At 50.6% G+C, this 18,842-nt stretch overlaps 7 protein-coding genes across 7 annotated transcripts, besides 4 other annotated features; 3 read left to right on the forward strand and 4 right to left on the reverse strand.

Moving 5' to 3' along the window:
• Window positions 1-294: 294 nt before the first annotated feature.
• On the reverse strand, window positions 295-603 carry ACLA_073000 (uncharacterized protein; the record flags this gene model as incomplete). Its single annotated transcript, XM_001275690.1, has 2 exons — window positions 295-410; window positions 483-603. 2 exons carry the CDS (start codon window positions 601-603, stop codon window positions 295-297), a joined length of 237 nt encoding a protein of 78 aa, XP_001275691.1.
• Window positions 604-1,470: 867 nt separating this feature from the next.
• Window positions 1,471-1,512: a microsatellite.
• Window positions 1,513-2,197: 685 nt separating this feature from the next.
• Window positions 2,198-6,001, forward strand: ACLA_073010 (DUF3433 domain-containing protein; the record flags this gene model as incomplete). Its single annotated transcript, XM_001275691.1, has 2 exons — window positions 2,198-2,249; window positions 2,340-6,001. The coding sequence occupies 2 exons, from the start codon at window positions 2,198-2,200 to the stop codon at window positions 5,999-6,001; spliced, it is 3,714 nt and encodes a 1,237-aa protein (XP_001275692.1).
• A 1,656-nt stretch (window positions 6,002-7,657) lies between these two features.
• ACLA_073020 (uncharacterized protein) lies at window positions 7,658-8,028 on the forward strand (the record flags this gene model as incomplete). The annotated part of the gene is made up of 2 exons (XM_001275692.1): window positions 7,658-7,772; window positions 7,850-8,028. The coding sequence occupies 2 exons, from the start codon at window positions 7,658-7,660 to the stop codon at window positions 8,026-8,028; spliced, it is 294 nt and encodes a 97-aa protein (XP_001275693.1).
• Window positions 7,799-7,821: a microsatellite.
• A 1,290-nt stretch (window positions 8,029-9,318) lies between the features above and the next one.
• Window positions 9,319-10,685, reverse strand: ACLA_073030 (putative endoglucanase; the record flags this gene model as incomplete). Its single annotated transcript, XM_001275693.1, has 3 exons — window positions 9,319-9,567; window positions 9,617-10,443; window positions 10,496-10,685. The coding sequence occupies 3 exons, from the start codon at window positions 10,683-10,685 to the stop codon at window positions 9,319-9,321; spliced, it is 1,266 nt and encodes a 421-aa protein (XP_001275694.1).
• Window positions 9,768-9,867: a microsatellite.
• Window positions 9,771-9,867: a microsatellite.
• Window positions 10,686-12,192: 1,507 nt separating the features above from the next.
• ACLA_073040 (FAD-binding oxidoreductase) lies at window positions 12,193-13,768 on the forward strand (the record flags this gene model as incomplete). Its single annotated transcript, XM_001275694.1, has 3 exons — window positions 12,193-12,243; window positions 12,300-13,243; window positions 13,291-13,768. 3 exons carry the CDS (start codon window positions 12,193-12,195, stop codon window positions 13,766-13,768), a joined length of 1,473 nt encoding a protein of 490 aa, XP_001275695.1.
• Window positions 13,769-15,307: 1,539 nt separating this feature from the next.
• ACLA_073050 (FAD-binding oxidoreductase) lies at window positions 15,308-17,021 on the reverse strand (the record flags this gene model as incomplete). Its single annotated transcript, XM_001275695.1, has 5 exons — window positions 15,308-15,809; window positions 15,881-16,116; window positions 16,167-16,512; window positions 16,561-16,664; window positions 16,728-17,021. 5 exons carry the CDS (start codon window positions 17,019-17,021, stop codon window positions 15,308-15,310), a joined length of 1,482 nt encoding a protein of 493 aa, XP_001275696.1.
• Window positions 17,022-17,411: 390 nt separating this feature from the next.
• Window positions 17,412-18,348, reverse strand: ACLA_073060 (SDR family oxidoreductase; the record flags this gene model as incomplete). The annotated part of the gene is made up of 2 exons (XM_001275696.1): window positions 17,412-17,797; window positions 17,868-18,348. The coding sequence occupies 2 exons, from the start codon at window positions 18,346-18,348 to the stop codon at window positions 17,412-17,414; spliced, it is 867 nt and encodes a 288-aa protein (XP_001275697.1).
• Window positions 18,349-18,842: the final 494 nt, after the last annotated feature.

Consider the following 18,842-nt stretch of genomic DNA (forward strand, 5'->3'; position numbering starts at 1 on the left):
GGAATAACGTGACTACCATTTACGGACACTTTGTTACGACTGAGGCCGAAGCACGAGTCTCCCAACTACATACTGATCATCTATCTGATGATGCTCGATATATCTGATAGAAAGTCTCAAAAATGCAGGCTTTTCTGAGAAATTCATTGTGTGATTTCTCTCTATCCTCTATACAGGGAGCTACTGACCCTCCTCGTTTTTAGCCGCTGCCGACTGAATGTGCGAAGCCACGGAGCCGGTTGCAGGGAGAGTGTCAAATGCACGAGCCTATTTACGAGTTTGGCGCTGATCCTATTATCCGTAGGCGACTGATACCTCCTTCGACGTTATGTTTCGGGCGTCATCCATGGTGATTTCACTAGCAGGTTTGCTCAGCACCTGCTCTGCCTTTGACATCCACTGAATCTGATCTGGATTTACCTGGTCTCAAGAGATCTAAGAACCGGCTTGTCAAAACAGATGGGAAATGGTGAATTTCATACCTGAAGCGGCACCAGCTAACTCGGCACTCTCCTGGGTGATATAGGCGATTTCTTCATCTGTGAGAGGTTGTCTGTTGCGTCGGCACTGATGAACCCGCTCCTTAAAGGAGAGAGTGTCCATATTCTCGAGGTAGGATATTTTGAATTATGCTTGCAATATGGTATCTATGAGGTAAAGATATGAGAGTATACGGCGCGGCAGACAACCCGTCAACGGTATATAAACCCGCCTTCAGGGGCGGCGGCGGATAATGATGAAATGTAGAGATACAAAAGGAACCTTTTGGCAATCTGAGAGATCCACGGATACAATATTCAGGGGCACTCGCCCCGTGGTTGAGCCAGTGTCAAGCACTGCGAGCTTTAAATCAGTGCAACATTTCTATACTCGTCACTCTGACGGCGTGGCAAGTCAAAATCCCCGCATTACGGTGCCAAAGTCTTTTGCGTTCACTATCCGTAAATCTAAGCTGAGAAGGGTGGATGAGCTCCAGAGGCAGATATGTAAAGCAGTAGAAATATGAGAGTGGATCTGATAGTGCCGTTTGGCAATGATGGCTTTACAACAAGCATAGATGAACTACAGGCTCAATCGTGTCTGGATGATCCAGAACTAAGTGGTCGAAAATCAATAAATATCGACATAGTATGAAGGCAATATGAATGATAGACATTCTTCCATCACGACTTGCTTTTTAATTTCTTCCATTTCCACTCTGTTGGTATCAAGTTCAAGGATCATTCCCAGGCAGTTTATTATGCGCAACTCTTGGCTGGGAGTATACCACTTGCATAGGATATGGTGTCAAACATCTCTAAGGTACTACTCCGTACGTATGCTTACATCTAAGCTGAGAAAGAATTTCATAATCATTCTCGGTGCTCTCCGATCTGCTCCATGTTTATCTATCACAACCATTTGATCAATATCCAATGACATCAAACTCTTAGTAGGAGAGGCAAGTCTGGATTGTTTGATATACTGTGTACAATAATCATAATAACAACAACAACAGTTAATAATAATAATGCAGCATTAAGAGAAGCAAACTTGTATGTGGTGTGTGGACAGATCAGCTGACCTCCACGTGACAAGACGACGGAGAAACACTGGACCGAAGAGTCAGCCGCCGACGTCTTCGTATCTAACTAACTACATTCTGTAGTATGTGTGGGCTGTGGCTTGACAGAGACGACTAGTCAGGAGGACAAGGACTCTGAAAACTGGATCACTTGGGCAAAGCCTCAGGGTCTAATTTTTATTGACCTCTGGGTTGCTCCGCCTCAGTCTTTGGATCTGGTTATTGGCTTTTCTCCGGGTCCAGTCCCGATAAACCCAATCAGACGCCCCCAATGGTCGCTGTTGTGTATCGACCGGGCTCAATTAGGGGAAAAGTCAAAGCGTCTTGGCATGAGTGCGACTTTCCCAATAGTAGTACTTGGCACAGAGGAGAGAACATTCGACGTTGATCCTCACTTGAGTCGTCATCCGCACGGGAGAAACGGTGATCCCCAGGTCGATTTCCTCTTCACTCTTATCTTTTGTTCCGAATTCCACACCCCGTCAGCATCCCATCATGCTGAAATCGTTCCTTTGGCCCATCAATCATCGTGGGAGATGACCTTGTTATCGTTACGTCTCCTTTGCTAGCCAAGCGCTTCTGCCATGTCCTCGTTCTGGCTTCATTACGACACCGCCGTTGTCTCGGACAAGCATGTCCCAGGGTTTGGGGAAGAAGCTGTCCGAAGTTAGGCTTCAGCTCACCAGTAAGCCATCTAGGTTGTTGAGTATAGAGGGGGTTTCTTTTCGAACAGTCGTGGTTGACACTTTCTGTCTTCTCTCAGCTCGTTGTCTAGGCACATTCGAACAGTCCCGCTCTCGCCGCCATGCCTCCCCTCGTCCAGCGCCGGGCTGGCGCCCCTTTGCCTTGCGTCCGCCGTATCTTTCACTCCTCGGTATTCTCATGTTCCTGATGCTGTTGGTTCTTGAGGCGCTTCGTCGATGCACCGATCGCTACGGAGGACTTGTATTCTACCAGGATACCACCAATCTGTCCGCCGCTGCGTCCTTTGCCTACAATTACATACCCATCATTGTGTCTTTGATTCTTGTCACGTTGTGGTCGTTCATCGATTTCGATGTCTTGCGCCTGGAGCCCTATTTTCAACTTTCCCGACCGGATGGGACCCCGGCTTCCACGCTGTTTATCAATTATAACTTCGGCCAATCGTTCTTGACTCCGCTGACTTCCGCCAAGAGGGGCCACTGGATTGTCCTCCTGGTGTGTCTTCTGACAGTCCTGATGCGCATATTCCTACCTGCCTTGCAGAGCGCCGTGTTAGAACTCCGGGAAATAAGCGTCCAGAGTGATGAGACGATGCGCAGCTGGCCACACCTGCTGGACCTACATAGCCAAGCTCGGTGGATCTCAGCCCAGGAGAAGAACAACTGGGAGCCGTTTCTTACGTCGGACTCCAATTCTCTTCAAAGGACTCGCTCGTCGAAGTACGCCCTCGCGCCTGTGGAGATTCCCAGTGACGATTATCGAGAAAGCACTGTGTGGACGTTAAATCAGACCATCTACTGGTCGGAGCTGTCTTGCGAAGATGTTATGGTGGATGATACTATCTCTCTTGTTGTCAATGACACCACTGGTGGTCTTCCGACCATTTCCTGGGATGTAACCGGGGTCCAGCTTCAGCACTCTGGTCCAGATCAGCAGTGTACCTTGGATTTCCAATATAGCAATATCTTCTTCCCATCTACCGATTTCCTCCAGATTCGTTACTGGGAGCCAGTGTGGTTGAACAATTCCTTTCAATCATTCACTGCCAACGGTTGTGATCCTTATGATATCTATGGGATTCTGATCGCTGTCAACGCAACAGGACATACCTCCAGCAATGATAGCAGTGACATGTCACTTGCCAATGTCCAGTTCACTTCCTCCGCAACCCTTTTTGCCTGCAGAATTGATTACCGGAAGGCTGAGGCTGAAATCAAATTGCATGCTAATAGTTCAATAACCTCTGTGGCCATCCACCCGAACACTACTACCGCATTTAGCAACGATCAATTCAACATCAATGAATTCCAGGGGTTTTTGTCCCATAGAGCCCCATATACAAGTGACATGCTCTTCTTCCGGATCAACGAAACATCAGGTGATCGCACAATAACGGAATTGCCGGTCATCAGCCAGGAGATGGGTGACTATGAGCCAGTCGTTGTTTTGGATTCATCGAAAGTTATGACACAGGAGGAATTCGAAACTAAGGTCACGCGAGGAGTCAAGCAGACATTTGTGCTCACTATGGGTCGACTCTTCAATCTCGATGAAACGCCAGCCATGGTCCCTGCGATACGTTTGACTCGGCAAGTCACGATTGCCGTGGTTGACTTTGCAGCGTTGTTGTCAGAAGCCATCCTTGGTTTGGGCGCCGCTATCACTTTCTGGCTTCTCTACGTCTACAAGAACCGTGAAAATGTGCTCCAAAGTGACCCATGTTCGATCGGAGCCATGTGTAGCATTGTGGCGGATCTTTTTGGCCCTTCCAATATTCTTGCGGATCCTCGATTCGACTTTCATCAATATTCCACCCGACAACTGCGACGACTCCTGCGCAACTGCCGACTGCGATGGGAACCGGGCTCCGGCCCTAATGGGAAGCAACTGGGCATATACACGACGGATGGTTCTCCAATCCACCTGGATGAGCAAATACGCTCGCAGGCCGACCCAATGCCACACTTTCTCGTCATCCCATTCTTCATCATTGAATTCCTATTGCTGGCTGCAGCCATTACCAGCATGAGCTTGGTAGTTGCCTCCCTCGCCAAGGATGGCAAGTTTCGACATCTCGATCAGTCCGACTCGAGCTTCTTTCAAGTGGTTCTTTCGATCTTGCCGTTAGTGGTTGCCTCAGCGGTTGGCTCACTATGTGCTTCTATTCACCGCAATCTCAGTATTCTCGAACCCTGGGTACATCTTCAAAGGGGTAAAGCTACTGCCCAAGGGTCATTGTCGATGAACTATTCCTCCCAGACCCCATGGGCAGTTTTGGTGAAGGCAGTTCGAGACCGGCATCTCCTGTTAGGGATCGTATCTGTGGCATGCATTGCAAATACAGTTCTCACCGTGGTTGCTGGTGGTTTGTTCACACAGCAAATGACCAGCTCCTCTCTCCCGGCTCCACATGCGTTATACACAAATTATAGCAATTCCATCTTTCAACGAAATGACTTTGCCGCTGACTTCACCGAATATGATATCATTCAGACTAGCATCACCACAGGAGTCTCAATGCTCCCATGGACTAGTGCCAATCATTCTTTTGTGCCTGTTTGGATCAAGGACACGGATCCTGATGCTCTGTACGGAGCCAACACTCTCGGTATCGGAGCAAATCTGGTTTGCGAGCCGTTGTTAATCGCGGACAGTCTCGTTGAGGACCCACACAATGGAACTGCGTACTGGAAATACCGTACTTTTGATGACCCCGAGAAAAAGTGCAAAGTTGATATGACGTCGCTGCAGCATCCGCATGAGGATATCAAACTGTCAATCCACTTCTTATCGCCCGTCGCCACCGACGAGGATTCTGGCGATTGCCAAACAACAACGGTGGTCGTGCTAGGTCGGTGGAATTACACAGCTGGTTCACCGGTCACTGAGAGGAACACCATCGCACTCCATTGTGAGCCGCGAATAAGTCTGGAAACCTATTCGGTTGTGTTCGACCAAAAGGGCCAGATCCAGAAACTGCATCCGCTGGCGAATACGTCCATCACATCAGGCCCCATGTATGACAATGCCACAGTCAGTTTGGGCCAATTCAACAAAGTTTTCGCCGCAATTCCGCAGAGCTATATTAGCAATTCCACTTATAATCGCGAATCGTACGTCACGTCGTATGACTGGGCTGGTTTCCTAGTCGCACGTCTGTACAAGCGTCGACGGCCCGAGTTCACCACGCTGAATCCGCATGACTTGATGAGGATGTCACAAATTGTTTACCAATGGGTGTATAGCACCTACTTTACCCTGTGGAGGGAGATCTATCTCCAGCCGCTGCAGGACCCATACAGCGCGCCCAACTCCACGATCATCTACAACACGTGGACCATGGAGCCCTCCGTCCCCTCGCTGGCCATCGCTTTGATGATTATCGCGCTTAACACCCTGGTTGTGCTGATCGTCTTTAGCACGCGTCGTGGACGATTCAAGGGGCCTCGCGTTCCCCGGTCTATCGGGTCTGTCATGCCATGGGTAGCTCATTCGCGATTTCTCAACGATTTCCGAGGCACCTACTTTTGGACAAGCATACAGAGGCGAATACACCTCGACCGGTTGGACAAACGCTATGGGTTCCGAATGTTTCTCGGCGTGGACGGACGATGGCGATACGCGGTCGAGGAGGAAGCGACAGATAACAAGTCTGCAACAGGAGAGGAGATTGACGATGGCCCGAAGATGTCTGGCGCCATCCAGCTTCGAGTATTAGAGAACAGTGGATAGCCCCGAGCCAACAAGTCCGACGACCCGGGAGTTTGATCGGCTGGCATAACGATTTATGGTCACGAATTAATTGCTTGTATTGTAATATAGCTAGCATTGGTTACGGATGGACATTGGAGTTCAAGATTAAATAAACCAAATCAACAACTTCTTCATTAGCGGCAGATCGCCCAGTTTGATCATCCGTTGGTGATGTTTCCGAACACCCCCACATTCCACACCACCACCAAAGAGGGAGAGGAGGGAGAGAGAGAGATTTCAACTTTATCTGCAGGGAATCTCGCACAGCATGCAGTCCGACAAGGTTGAGGTTCCGCTGTATGAGCTCGGAGCGTAAGTGCATCCTCGCAGCTGTACCGTATACATGACTCATTCTCCAGGATTGGCTTCTTTTACGCGTTCATTCTGCACCGCAGTCATCGTGTCCACAGTTGTTGCTCGATCGAACCACGACGCTGTCGTCAATCATGTCCGTACGAGTCTCGGCATGGCCGTACATACTGTACTTGCTACATACTGCAGTACTAGTTGGCGGAGAAATCTGTATGAAGTCTCCCTGCAGGAATATACAGCTGCTTCTACGCTGCGGGGTTTGCTTGTTGACCTATTTCATGGAAGGAAACCAGGCAAGGCTGGGTGCTGATCTTTTGACGTTCGCGCCCGGCCCCCGTCTATGGCCTGTCGATCAGAACAAACCAACGAGACGATGTGAGAGTGAGTACAGAGTACTTTCACAACAATCTGCCTCTCTGTGTAGCACTCGAGTGTGATGCACCTGTAGAGAGGACCTTCGTAGATCACCCTGGGGCTGGTAGCGGTACCTTTCCAGCTTACTGTAACAAAAGTCAAAGGATGAGGCTGAGATGAGAGGACTCTACAGGGATAGCGCAGATCAGGCCACCCTCCGCTCAGCTGTGTCACACAGCGTATCTTTTCCGTGGCCGAACTATGGAGCTATCGACGGTGTGCGTTTCATGGCCTGGTGTGGTTGCTTGGCGGCAAGCAGACATTGGCCAGAAAGGATGAGATCAGCAATGCGGTTTGGTAGTTGAAGTGATCCAGCTGACTGTTTGTTTGGGGATCCTCAGCGTCTTGCTGCTGAAGGTTCCCAGTCCTTGTGAGTCCGGAGCTGATATCTCACCATTGCCTGAGCGTTGAGTTTCAGAAGGATTCTAGACGGAACACAGGTTGAGACCTATCAGGAGTCCATGGTAGACCGCCGTCTGTACGCAGAGTCGATACTCGATAGATGATGTCTACGGATAGCTGAGATGCGGCTGAAACTGTAGGATCGCCCTTCCCGCGACGATCGGAAGGATCAGATAGTTGCAGCGGGGTACTGACGATAGGGGAGCGTTTGTCTCAACTAGGAATTCGCCGCCATTGAGGCATTCCACATCGATGTCTACAGAAGGCGCATCTGACAGACAAGTCGGTGTCATCCGGTACCAGCACGTATTGGAGCATCAAGAAACACTCAGCCGCAGCGGTTGGCAATCCTCTACATCCTCAATTGGACCCTCAAACCCAAGATGGAGAAAGCTATATAAGGCCCGTCATGTCCCCGGGTATTGCAGACTCATCATCATCATCATCAACAACAACAAACCCATCGAGATCCAACACAAAAGCCTCTCAAAGCAAACAGCCTTCAAAATGGTCAAGTTCACCACTGTTGCTATCGGCCTCACGGCCTTCCTCTCCTCCTTCGCAGCTGCCAGTAACTGCAAGGCCAACCTGGACTACTGCGGTAGCTCCCTCCTTAAAAAGGGTGAGATAGCCTTTTTTTTTTTTTCTTCTCTCTCTCTCTCTCTCTCTCTTTTTAGGTGACTAACGAATAATACGCAGGCAACTACTACGCCCAAATTGCCAACGAGCTCAAGGCCAAGGGTCAGTCTACTGATCCCAGCCACATCCAGCAGTCGCTGTTCCACTGCACTGGCGGCTCCAACGGCGAGATTGAGTTCCTGAGATTCTGCTCCGGAGGATGCCAGGATGCCGGAAAGGGACATAGTGATAGCTGTTAAGCTTTGACTTGGGAGTGAAGATGCCTAGGAGGCTGGTGGTTGATGGTTGTTCGTCTGCAAGGGGTGGTTTCTTATCGACTGTGGGGAGTTCATACATTTGTGTATGCTGCCTGTTAGTGATAGGATCTCGAATATGAAGCCGTTTACTCTAGATCCTTTGTGCATTTGTCATTTTGTCCCTCGTACAGCCTCCCTCACAACTATTCAGTCTGGCTTGGTTCCTCTTCATTTTTGAGATATAGATGCTAGTCATGTGATAAGGGTAAGGCCTTACCAGTAGTAACCAAATACTACTCCCTAATCAATCAGGTGGCAGCTATTGTAGTGAAGAGTGACCAGAACACCTCTCTTCATAATAACAATAATCATTATAATAGTAAAGAATGAAAAAGAGAAGAAAGAGAAGCAAAACAAAGACAGTTGACCGAGGTCACCCATCCATACTGATGGTTTTCTCCATAAGAAGCAGGAAAACATCCACATATCGGCAAATTGTCTGCGGAATATCCCATATATGGCGGATCTCAGCGAGAGCTAATCCCCCCATGATGATCCTGCTCTAGGCCGGTACCAACGTTTTTCCCCTTAAAAGGGGGATTGATCTCAACACTTTCCCGTCTGCCGGCTCGCCAGTCCTCTTGATAGCTGCAATTTCTCTGGTCACTCTATGGAGGAGATGGAAGGTAGATGGTGGCTTCTTGGGGAAATGCAACATGTACAGGAGTAATTGTACAGCTTGCTGTTGGGGGTTGCTGACTCCCTTCACCCTTCCCTCCTTTGGTCCTCTTTGGCGTTTGCTCAGACACTCATCCTAGGGGAGGAGGAGGGGGCAGCTAGAGGTGTAATGAAGAGGGAAAAGAGATGTTGGAAAGGTTGAGTTGATGGGAGGTGGAAGAAGACTGTAGATATAGTCATGTCTTAGGGCGTTCCATTCACCATCTCTATGGTTCATGCTGGGGAGGAGGTAAAGTTTAGAAGAAGAATGTCGTTGTCAGGCGTAATATAACTACCCACTGAATAGTCTCTTCAAGCTGGACGTATGAAGTGGATGGCAACATACAGCACTGCATGAGTGACAGTTGGAGTGTACTTTAACAGACTTGCTGTGCCGACGGTCAGGGTTCGATCATGTCACGACAAGGTTGAACTCTCCGGCACGGCGACAGGAAGAAAATATCTTGTATAGGGTCATTCATAAGTCATTCCGTCTATAATATGCAATATGAACTCTTTGAGTATCATGGTATTTGTTCTTCTAAACACCAGACCCCGACTAACGGGCTAAGAAATCTATGCGTGAGTGTGTCTCCGTCCCCGTCTACGCATCCCAATGGCCCGTCTAGACACCTTCAGCGAGGCCAGGGTCGCTGGGACGGGAGTGAGATCCTTGCCCGCATCAGGAGGACCAACCCACTGTCCGCTCTTGCACGAGTTGTTAAGAGCAGTGCACTTGTCGCTCCAGATCTGGCAGTGGCTGGAACCCGTTGGGAGAGCGGTACCCCAGCAGACATCGGCCTGATCCCAGCAATTCTTCTGGGACTACCGTACAGTTAGCGTAACCCTAGTGAAGGACATGAGTGGTACTTACAGCCCAGCAGCCGTCTTGAGTCGTATACGCGGGCACCTCGAATCCGCACCAGTTGTCGCGAACCAGGATGCAGCCCTTAGGCTTCAGACCCTTATCCTGAATTAACATCGATCGTGGGGCAAGGCAGGCATTGACTGGCTTCTGCTGTACTGGTGCCTTCTGCTCGGTGGGTGCCTTCTGCTCGGTAGGCGCCTGCTGCTCGGTGGGTGTCTTCTGCTCGGTGGGCGCCTTCTGCTCGGTCGGTGTCTTCTGGTTCGTCGGGGCCGGCTGGGGTGTTCCAGCCTTGTAGACTGGTGGTCCAAACATGGGATATGGCAGTGCCATTGGCTTCTGGTAGATATTGAAGGTCATTCCCGGGATGCTCAGGTCGTATGTTCCCTCGCCAATGGTCGTGGTCGCGGGCTTCGCGGTTCCGGCGGATTCGACAAAGACCTGGGCACAGCCAACGTAGAATTGAGGGTCGCGGGGGTTATCCTGCGCAGCGTGCAGAGCCAGCAGCTCAGGTCGGACCAGGTAGTAGCCGCCCTCGATATCGGATGGGATCTGTGCAGACAGGAAGCCTTTGTTGTCGATCATCTGTTCGGTGCACCACTTGCCAGCCGCGGCGTCATAATCCGCTTGCCAGATCTTGAACCAACCGTCACCGGCCGCATTGTTGTCGGCAGTGGCATCGGCAACTTTCTTCATGTAAACGGCGCATGGACCCTTGTGGCTGCGGTCCAGGGGGCTGGGCTTAGAACCATCCGCATACTGCTTGAACTGGAAGGTAAGGGTCGATGAAGCCTTGGCGGGGCAGACGCGTGCAACGGCTTTTTCTCCATCGTAGCCTGTTATCTGTTAGCCAAGAACAATATTTCTCGGGGAGAATTGGACACGTACCACAGGCGATATCCTTGCTCGACAAAGGCTCAATGGGAAAGCTGACTTTGTCCGCGTTGCGGTTCATTCGGATACAGGTCCCATCACCTTCGGTGGTTCCATCCACGTAGAGGGTCGTGAAGACGGTATGGGCCTGAACAAAGGTGGTAAGCAGTGCCAGCACTGCGAGAATTGTATTGAGTCTGAACATTGTTGCAATTCAAGGAATGAATGAGTGGGTGAAAACAACAAAACTGCGTCTAGCAGGGTAAAGGAATGTGAGGGAAAAACTGAAGACACGAGATCATGGACCTCGTATGCCTCTTTAAATATTAACCGGCCTCGTATATGAAATGAGTGGCCCGAGAGCCAGGACCACAGCCCGAAAGCCATGAAAGGCGCTTATCATTGCGCCCAACGCTAAGCGCCGACAATGAATGGCTGGTGAAATAAACAAGGACGAACAGCACCGCAAGGGTCCGCGATCCACTTTGGAGAAAATTGGTTCCAAGTCCAACAACAGCTGACATTCGACGGACCGTGTTTCAGACTTGCGTGTGGAGATATTCTCAAACACGATCCCCATTTAGCCCCTGCTTGGCGGGCCTAAATGTGGCGAATGGCGATAGACGACAGCTAGCTCACAGAATCTCAGGGGTTAGGAGAAGGATCCTTTCTTCCTTCTCGTATTGGTAATGATACAGACGAGCGCGAATTGTTGATAGATCCAGTCGAAGGGCCACTGGTTTTTCGATTCCTTGGTACTTCGTGTGATGTGTGTCTCTCGTTAAGAATGTTGGATATCTTGACTCATTGTCCATCTCGGTGTATGCTTAAGCGCCTTGTGATGTGTTGCCGTCTTGCCGAGACAGGGATTCTCAAGGGACCTGCATTTTCCTGAGTGTTTTTCAGGGACACCAACATAATCCTTCTCTGATACTCCTTCCGCCTTCCGGTCAGTTCCAATTTGCTATCGGATCAGATAGCATTGCCGTCGACTCGTAAATCGTCCCAATGGCAGCTATTCACCAAGCGAAGGCTGAAGGCCAAGAACATGGTACCTGACACTAAGACGTGGAGCGATGAAAACGCCCAATTGTTGTTCAAGTGTACTACCGTCGTACAACAGACGGGCCTCTCCTCCGTTTTCACCCAGTAGGAAACAACCCTAGCCTTGAGATCCACACGTTCATTATTGGCTCTGTTTCCGAAGTTGGGACTTTGCGTCCTCGCTGTGGGATGACCGGCAGGTCCTGAAGACGGGAAGCCAGGACTGACAGCTGTGCGATAGCTTGGCAGATCTCACTACCTGTAGATGTGTGAGCTCGGAGCTGAGCTTGATGAGGCGAAGTCAACACGATGGATAAAATAGACGGTATCTAATTTCCTATTAAGGCCGTTAATATGACCGAAATCGTACTGCGATCGAGTCACTGGTTAGTAAATCCGACAACGGCGAGGGATGGACTTGCTTGACTTACGAGCCGGACAACGTGACTGCCTATGGGGAGCTCCATCATGTAACCTATCATTATTAATAGCGTATTGTGAGGCGTCCTATGCCTCCTGTGCGATGATTCGATGATTGAGTGGGATGAAGTTCGAGCAGCGGTGAGCAGAGAAGAGGAGAGGACAGAAGTTCTGAGAGGGGGAGATCAGCGGGTGTTGACAACGTCTCCTCCTGTCATCCATCGTGCTGTTTCAGATTAGAATGAACCATGAACGCCATTAGCACCAGTTCCACTGTACTCGAGAAGCTTGGGGCATGTGTGAGTAAATCCTAGTGCTCCAGATCTTTCATCGACATCGATCTGATCGATTCCAGTGTCTCGCTTTATCATCCGTGTTGGGCAACAAAGTGTCCTTCCCCGGCACCACCACTTACAATTCCTCTCTCAGCTCGTACTTCTCGCAGCAAAATTCCGATCTTCATCCCAAATGCATCGTCTCCCCAACAAGTGCAGAAGATGTCTCCATCGCTATCAGAACTCTAACTTCGACTCCGGATGTTCTTGACAACTATGGCGGACCCCACTGCCACTTTGCTGTCCGCTCCGGCGGCCACGCCAGCATCGGCGGCGTATCAAACATCGCTGATGGGATCACAATCGACCTGCGCGGTCTTAATAGCATTAACATCAACAGTGACCATACCGCAGTCTCGGTTGGTGTCGGTGCTACCTGGGGAGAAGTATACGCTTACCTCGACCCATTAGGTCTATCTGCGGCCGGCGGACGAGCCGCACAAGTCGGGGTAGGAGGGCTCACAACAGGAGGTGGGATATCATACCTCTCGCCGCGGTACGGATGGACTTGCGACACGGTCTCGCAGTTCGAAGTCGTCCTAGCGAACGGATCGGTGGTGGAAGTCAACGAGAAGACTAATTCCAATCTCTTGCAGGCGCTGCGAGGCGGAAGCAGTAATTTCGGCATTGTGACGAGAGTTGACTTAGGCGCATTCAAACAAGGTCGTATCTGGGGTGGAAGCGTCTACTACGCGCTGGACACAGCGGAGGAGCAGATTAGGGCTTTTGCGCAGTTGAATTCCGCGGAGGAGTATGATGAGTATGCGTCCCTGATTACGAGCTTTGGGTATTCAGGGGGCCAGGGTTCCGCAGTGGTCAATAGTATTGTGTATACCAAGGAAGAGGAGCGTCCGGCTGTCTATGAGCCGTTCTTCAAGATGCCGTCGCTGGCCAGCACGATGAGGATTGCGGAGATGCATGAGATCTCCATGGAGCAGGGATCGTTCTCGCCAGACGGGAAGCGGTATGTGCAGCGCGGCTGGTCATGCATGCAGAGCTGATTTGCGACAGGCAACTAAGTGTGGTGACGACGCTTGTCTCGAGTATTGCCGCGTTGAATGCGACTTATATGCGGTGGAATGAGAGCCTGGCCCCAATTCGAGACGTTCCTGGCATTGTGTGGTCGGTATCGCTGGAGCCTCTGCCACCAGCTATTTACGCTCGTGCTGCCTCAAAGAATGCGATGGGATTGACAGGAAGGACTGACGCACTGGTTGTTACGCTGCTTAGTGCTTCTTGGGACAACGCGGCGGACGATGCCAGAGTTGAGGAAACTGCGCGTGCGTTGTTTGATGGAATTGAAGATGATGCGCGCAGACTGGGCGACTACGATCCGTTCTTATACTTGAACTATGCGGCCGAGTGGCAGGACCCTATCGCTAGTTATGGAAAGGACAGTGTTCACAAGCTGAAGCGAGTGCGGTGGGAAGTTGATCGTCGGGGTGTCTTTCAATACAATATGCCTGGGGGCTTCAAGATTCCAGGTTGAGCATATAGAACACGGAAGCAGCTAGAGTTTTCTTAGTCGGATCAATTGCGGAGACTCTTTTCGAGTTCATCTAAGTCCTGTCCGTTACTGATGACTTGATCCTAGCCTAGTCAGTCCAGCACATAATAATCAAGCAGCGAACAACTCACCAGCAACCAAGTTGGACACCACGTCGAAATGTTGTTGGTGGAGCAGCCTGTGACTGAGGATGTTCCTTGAGGCATGTTGGTAGAGAAGGAGGGCTAATAAGATCGAGATAGATGAGACTGGAAGTTCAGGAAGATGAGGATTATGACACGTTCATGATGTTGGTGTTGGTGTTAAATATAAAACAGGATCGTTCATGTGTATGAACTGGTGATGGATATACAATGTCGAGTATGAATTCTATCGTCTACTACTCCCCACCCAACTAGTATCCTGTTATTATCATCATCTACTCTCTTGCATACATCCTGTGAGACTGCGGAAGAAGAACCAGATCAGCTGCTTCGCTTATATATATTTCTTTCAACCTGAACAACTACCCTTTCCAATGCGTCATCGCTTTCTTATTTCACAAATTATTCATTGCATGACCACTTTCTAGCAATATAAATCCTAGATCTTAGGAGGATGCATTTCTACCATAATATTTTAATTGATTATCAGTCTACAGGTTAGTGAACAGCACTTTGCTATATCTTTGGAAATGCTAACACAGCCCCTCCTTTGGCACTTGATCAGAATCAAACTTGCTTTCCTATACTTTGGCTCGACTCGATTCTCATGAAGGCAATTTAATTAAGGCTTAGGCAAGGCTCTTTGGCATCCCCCTTGAACTTGACTGTCTGTGCAATAATGGAGGAACTATTGAGATCAATACCATGTCGGGAGAGTTCCACGATGAGGAGTAACTATGGTTTCAGAGTACTGCAGCCATAGACCGGGGGAGGGGACAGTTCAGAGGGGTCAAAGATGATAGATGGACCGGTAATGACTAGCAAGGTAAAGTTATCAGGAATGCTCATGGGCTCAAACAGAGTCACACTGTACTAAGGTTGAAGGTCAGAATGATATCGACATGTCGGAGAGGAGATGGCCGGTCAGAGGTCATGACAAGATCTATTGGGTGAAAATATTCTGGGCCTATCCGCTCTTGTGGGACGAGAGCCTCGGGAGAACAGCCACTGATTGATTATTCAGATCATCAAGTGATCTGCGCTGAATCTCAAAACATAAAACAACCCGGTCTTCCCCCCAAGACCCGGTGTTCGGCAGATCACCGTTTGGGGGTGGATCGCGGGATGTGATTCACTCTGAGACGTCTGAGTGGACACAACCAAACACGGAGAAGCCCATTCAAACCAAGCTTCCTCTCCACATGAAGCCTGATGGACTAGAGCTGGGGCCATGTTGCATTTTAACTGATTTATGCCTGACCGGGGAAGGGCAAGCGACATCTGCACGGCCGTCAAGTCTGTGGCAGAACGACACATTCTATCTAGCTATGAGGTTCTCACTTTGAAGCTTCTATCTTATCCAACAAGTACCAACCGCCTAGAACGCCTTAAACCCTCCTGGCATGAGAGTCTGAAACACCGAATGCGGATCATACCTCTGCGCAACTACTCGCAACTTCTCCAAGTTCTCCGCTCCATATCCAGGGAAGACGGACTGGAAACCCGCCGCGTCACCCATGTAGTTGAACGGGTCATACAAACCCGCCGCCCGCGTGGCATTGTTGATCCTATATGTCGTCTCCTCGATCCACGCAGCAACGATCTCATCATACGCAGAGCCGATCCACTCCACCACCTCCGCATAGCACAGATACACCTTGGACGCATCGAGGCCGAGCGCGTTGCCACCGCGCGCGGCTGTAGCGGCCATCCACGATGCGCCGATCGGCTGCCAGTCCAGCTGGATAGTGGAGATGTTGGCGGCGGGGATCTGGGCGTAGAGCTTGGGGAGCCCGGCGAAGAAGGTCTGGTTGATGATTGTAATGCCGCGGAGGAGGTCGGCGTAGGTTGTTCCGACGACGGTGCCGGCGAAGACGTCGCTGGACAAGTCTAGTCAGTGGGTTTGGCATGGACGGAAGGGAAAGGGAAAAGGGAGGGGGCGGGAACGCACTTGATGCCCGGGACGACCATGGCGCCTAGTTCGGTTGCGAACTCGGCCAGGGTCTTGAAGGCAAGCGTGCTGCTGACGGCGGGGATGTCGGTGAATGGGTTGAAGATGTTCGGGTAGGCAACGCCTTCGCTGTCGTAGAAGAGGATCACTGATGCGAGTAAAGAGTCGCCGGGGACCAACGCGGGGACGATATGGGACTTGGGGTCGGAGATGTTGGCCGCGTAGGTCGCCACAGCCTCCGCTGTCAGTTATGCATGCAATCGATAGTAAAAGTCCTCAAACATACCTGAAGAAAACGGTCCACGTGTTCCGCAGCCACGGTGTGCGTACCAGCCCAGATCTTGGGTGACTGGATCGTCTGGAGATCGAAGCGAGTCACGATCCCGAAGTTGCTGCTACCTCCTTTCAAGGCCCAGAACAGATCCGGGTGGCTGGTCTTGTTGGCATTGGCCACCGACCCATCGGCTAGGACGACTTCATAGTTGATGACATTGTCGCAAGCCCAGCCAACCTGGTTGCCGTAGAAGCTGATCCCACCGGCGAGAAGCAGACCAGGTACGCCGACGGGACCCAGACGGCCTCCAGCTACCGCCAGACCGTACAGCTCGAGATACTCGTAAACATCGATCCAGCTTCGCAGATTAGCGAGACTCCATTGCATGAGACGCAGCTCAACTCACCAGTACGAAGGACCCAGCGAGAGGACGGAGTGGTCCTGCGACAACGCCATCGTAGTCAGATTGGACAAGACGATCAGAACACCGTCGTCGATATTATTCGATCCCTTTGGGAGTTAGCAACTATCACGACTTTGTTTGTTTGTTTTTTTCTCTCTCCATAATCATACCCGGATACCCATATGACCACCACCGCGCACAGCAAACTGCGCATTGGCCTGAACGAGTTTCTGCAGGCCGTCAGCCAGCTGGGAGGTTGATTGCGGGCGAAACACGCAGCCAGGAGACATGATCTCGGTGCTGGACCAGAAATTTTGTGTCTCGTAGGCATAGACTACATCGCTGGTATGGAAGGTCGCATCAGCCAGACTGCCAATTAAAGCTCTGCAGCCATTTGATGCCTGGTGGGCCAGAGCTGAGGTGGCTGCGAGCACCGTCAATGAGAGAAGGGATAAACTGCGCATGGTGTCTGCAAAGAGATTGGAGTAATGAAAATATGAGGAGTTGGGTTTGGCGATGGAGGTAAAAGGGAGGAAAAGGCAATTCTCTCTTATCGATGCAAAAAAATTCAACATACTCGAATGGATTTTACACGAGTTAAGCATCTCGAACTAGTGAGCAGTGACGGCTCCTTTCTGCGTGAATGGTACTTGCGCTGATCGACAGACAAAATGACCCCAACTGTTGTTCTGGCAGTCCACATGTGGAGTTCTGCAGGCTGCTAGTGATCTAGTCGACTTTTAGCTACGATTTAGCGATTCCAGATGCTAATTGGACGATGGGGTCGTTGAATAAAGCTGGATTGGACCATGTATAAAGGCAGGTGGTCATAATCAGGGCTAGATACATGAAATCTACTCGTCGATATTCACATTATTAGTCACCGAGCCAAATACCTCCAGAGCATGGCCGAGAAAGTCCCGCACTCCCTGAAGGCGAGGAGTCATATCGCTACCCAGAGGCAGTAGTCTCTCTGCTTCAAGTCCTTCGCCTACTCCCTCCCCTATGATTATCTGGTATAAGGCGTTCATGGCTTTATCTTTATCCCCATTCAACTTGAGCTTCCCGGTCATCAGAAGATCCTGCACCTGCTCGGTGACGGTTCCCTTGTAATCCTCTGGGAGAGGCGTCTTGCCCAGACCCACAGTACCGGGCATATTGGTGTTAAAGGTGCCGAGTACAACGGTCAGGGTGCGGATGTTGAATGGAGCAACCTCCTTGGCAAGGACCTTGGTGAGACCTGGTAGAGTCCAGCACTATTGGCTGATGTTTTATTTCATGATAGCGGACAAGGGGCACACTTCACATACCATCCAAACCGGCCTTCGCACCCGCATAGACACCCATCGAGGGCATGCCGTCGAGCGAGGCACCGCTACTCATGTTGACAATCACACCAAACCGGCGCTGACGCATATGGGGCAGAACCGCGCGGATCAGACGGAGCGGGCCAAAATAGATTGTTTCCATTTGCGCTCGCACTTCCTCTTCGGTGAAGGTCTCAACAGGTGCGTGGACGGACCAGCCTGCGTTGTTGACAAGCACGTCAATATGATCATCCCCACCCTTCTCAAGCTCAGTAATCACATCACCATTCTGCGGGTCGTCCAGATCCAGCTTGACCCATTTACCCCCTTTACTCTCAACCTCGGCGACCAGTTCCGGGGTGCGAGAAGGGTTGCGGGAAGTTGCAATGACCTTGTGCCCCCCAGCGAGTGCGGCGCGTGTCAGGGAGAGGCCGAAGCCTGAGGAGCAACCAGTGATGAGCCAGGTGAGCTTCTTGGGACCCATGATTGATGATCTCTATTTGAGCCGATGAAGAGCTAATGGGAGACAAGGAAGATGTCGAATTTATATGTCGGACAGCTCAGAATCCTGGCGGGGATAGCGCGGACTTAACCGGGTCAGCCTGGTAACTCCAGATGTCGGTAGAGATGCCATCAAGCCGTTCCTTCTTTCTATTCTGGTTTGGGTGAGGAGTATCTAACCAGAAGTGGTATCGTCTGGGAAGCTGTTGTTAGAGAATGTGTCAATATATCCAAGTCGTGTCAAGGTCCTTACATATCAAGGTTAGCCTCATAGGTGTATATAAACTTCCTTCTCGCAAACCACCGCAAAGGAGCCGTGATTGGAATGAGATCTATCCTCCACAGGCTTGGCTTGGGCCCTGCTGTTCAGTCTGAGCGCAAGTAATCGTTCGTCGTACTAGGAAGACCGGGTTGTAGTTTCACAAATGTTCAACGAAATCAATTTGGGATACGATACATATTTCACCTGCGGTTGGA

Source organism: Aspergillus clavatus, genomic scaffold, assembly GCF_000002715.2.
Source record: "Aspergillus clavatus NRRL 1 1099423829791 genomic scaffold, whole genome shotgun sequence".
Taxonomy (NCBI): Eukaryota; Fungi; Ascomycota; class Eurotiomycetes; order Eurotiales; family Aspergillaceae; genus Aspergillus; species Aspergillus clavatus.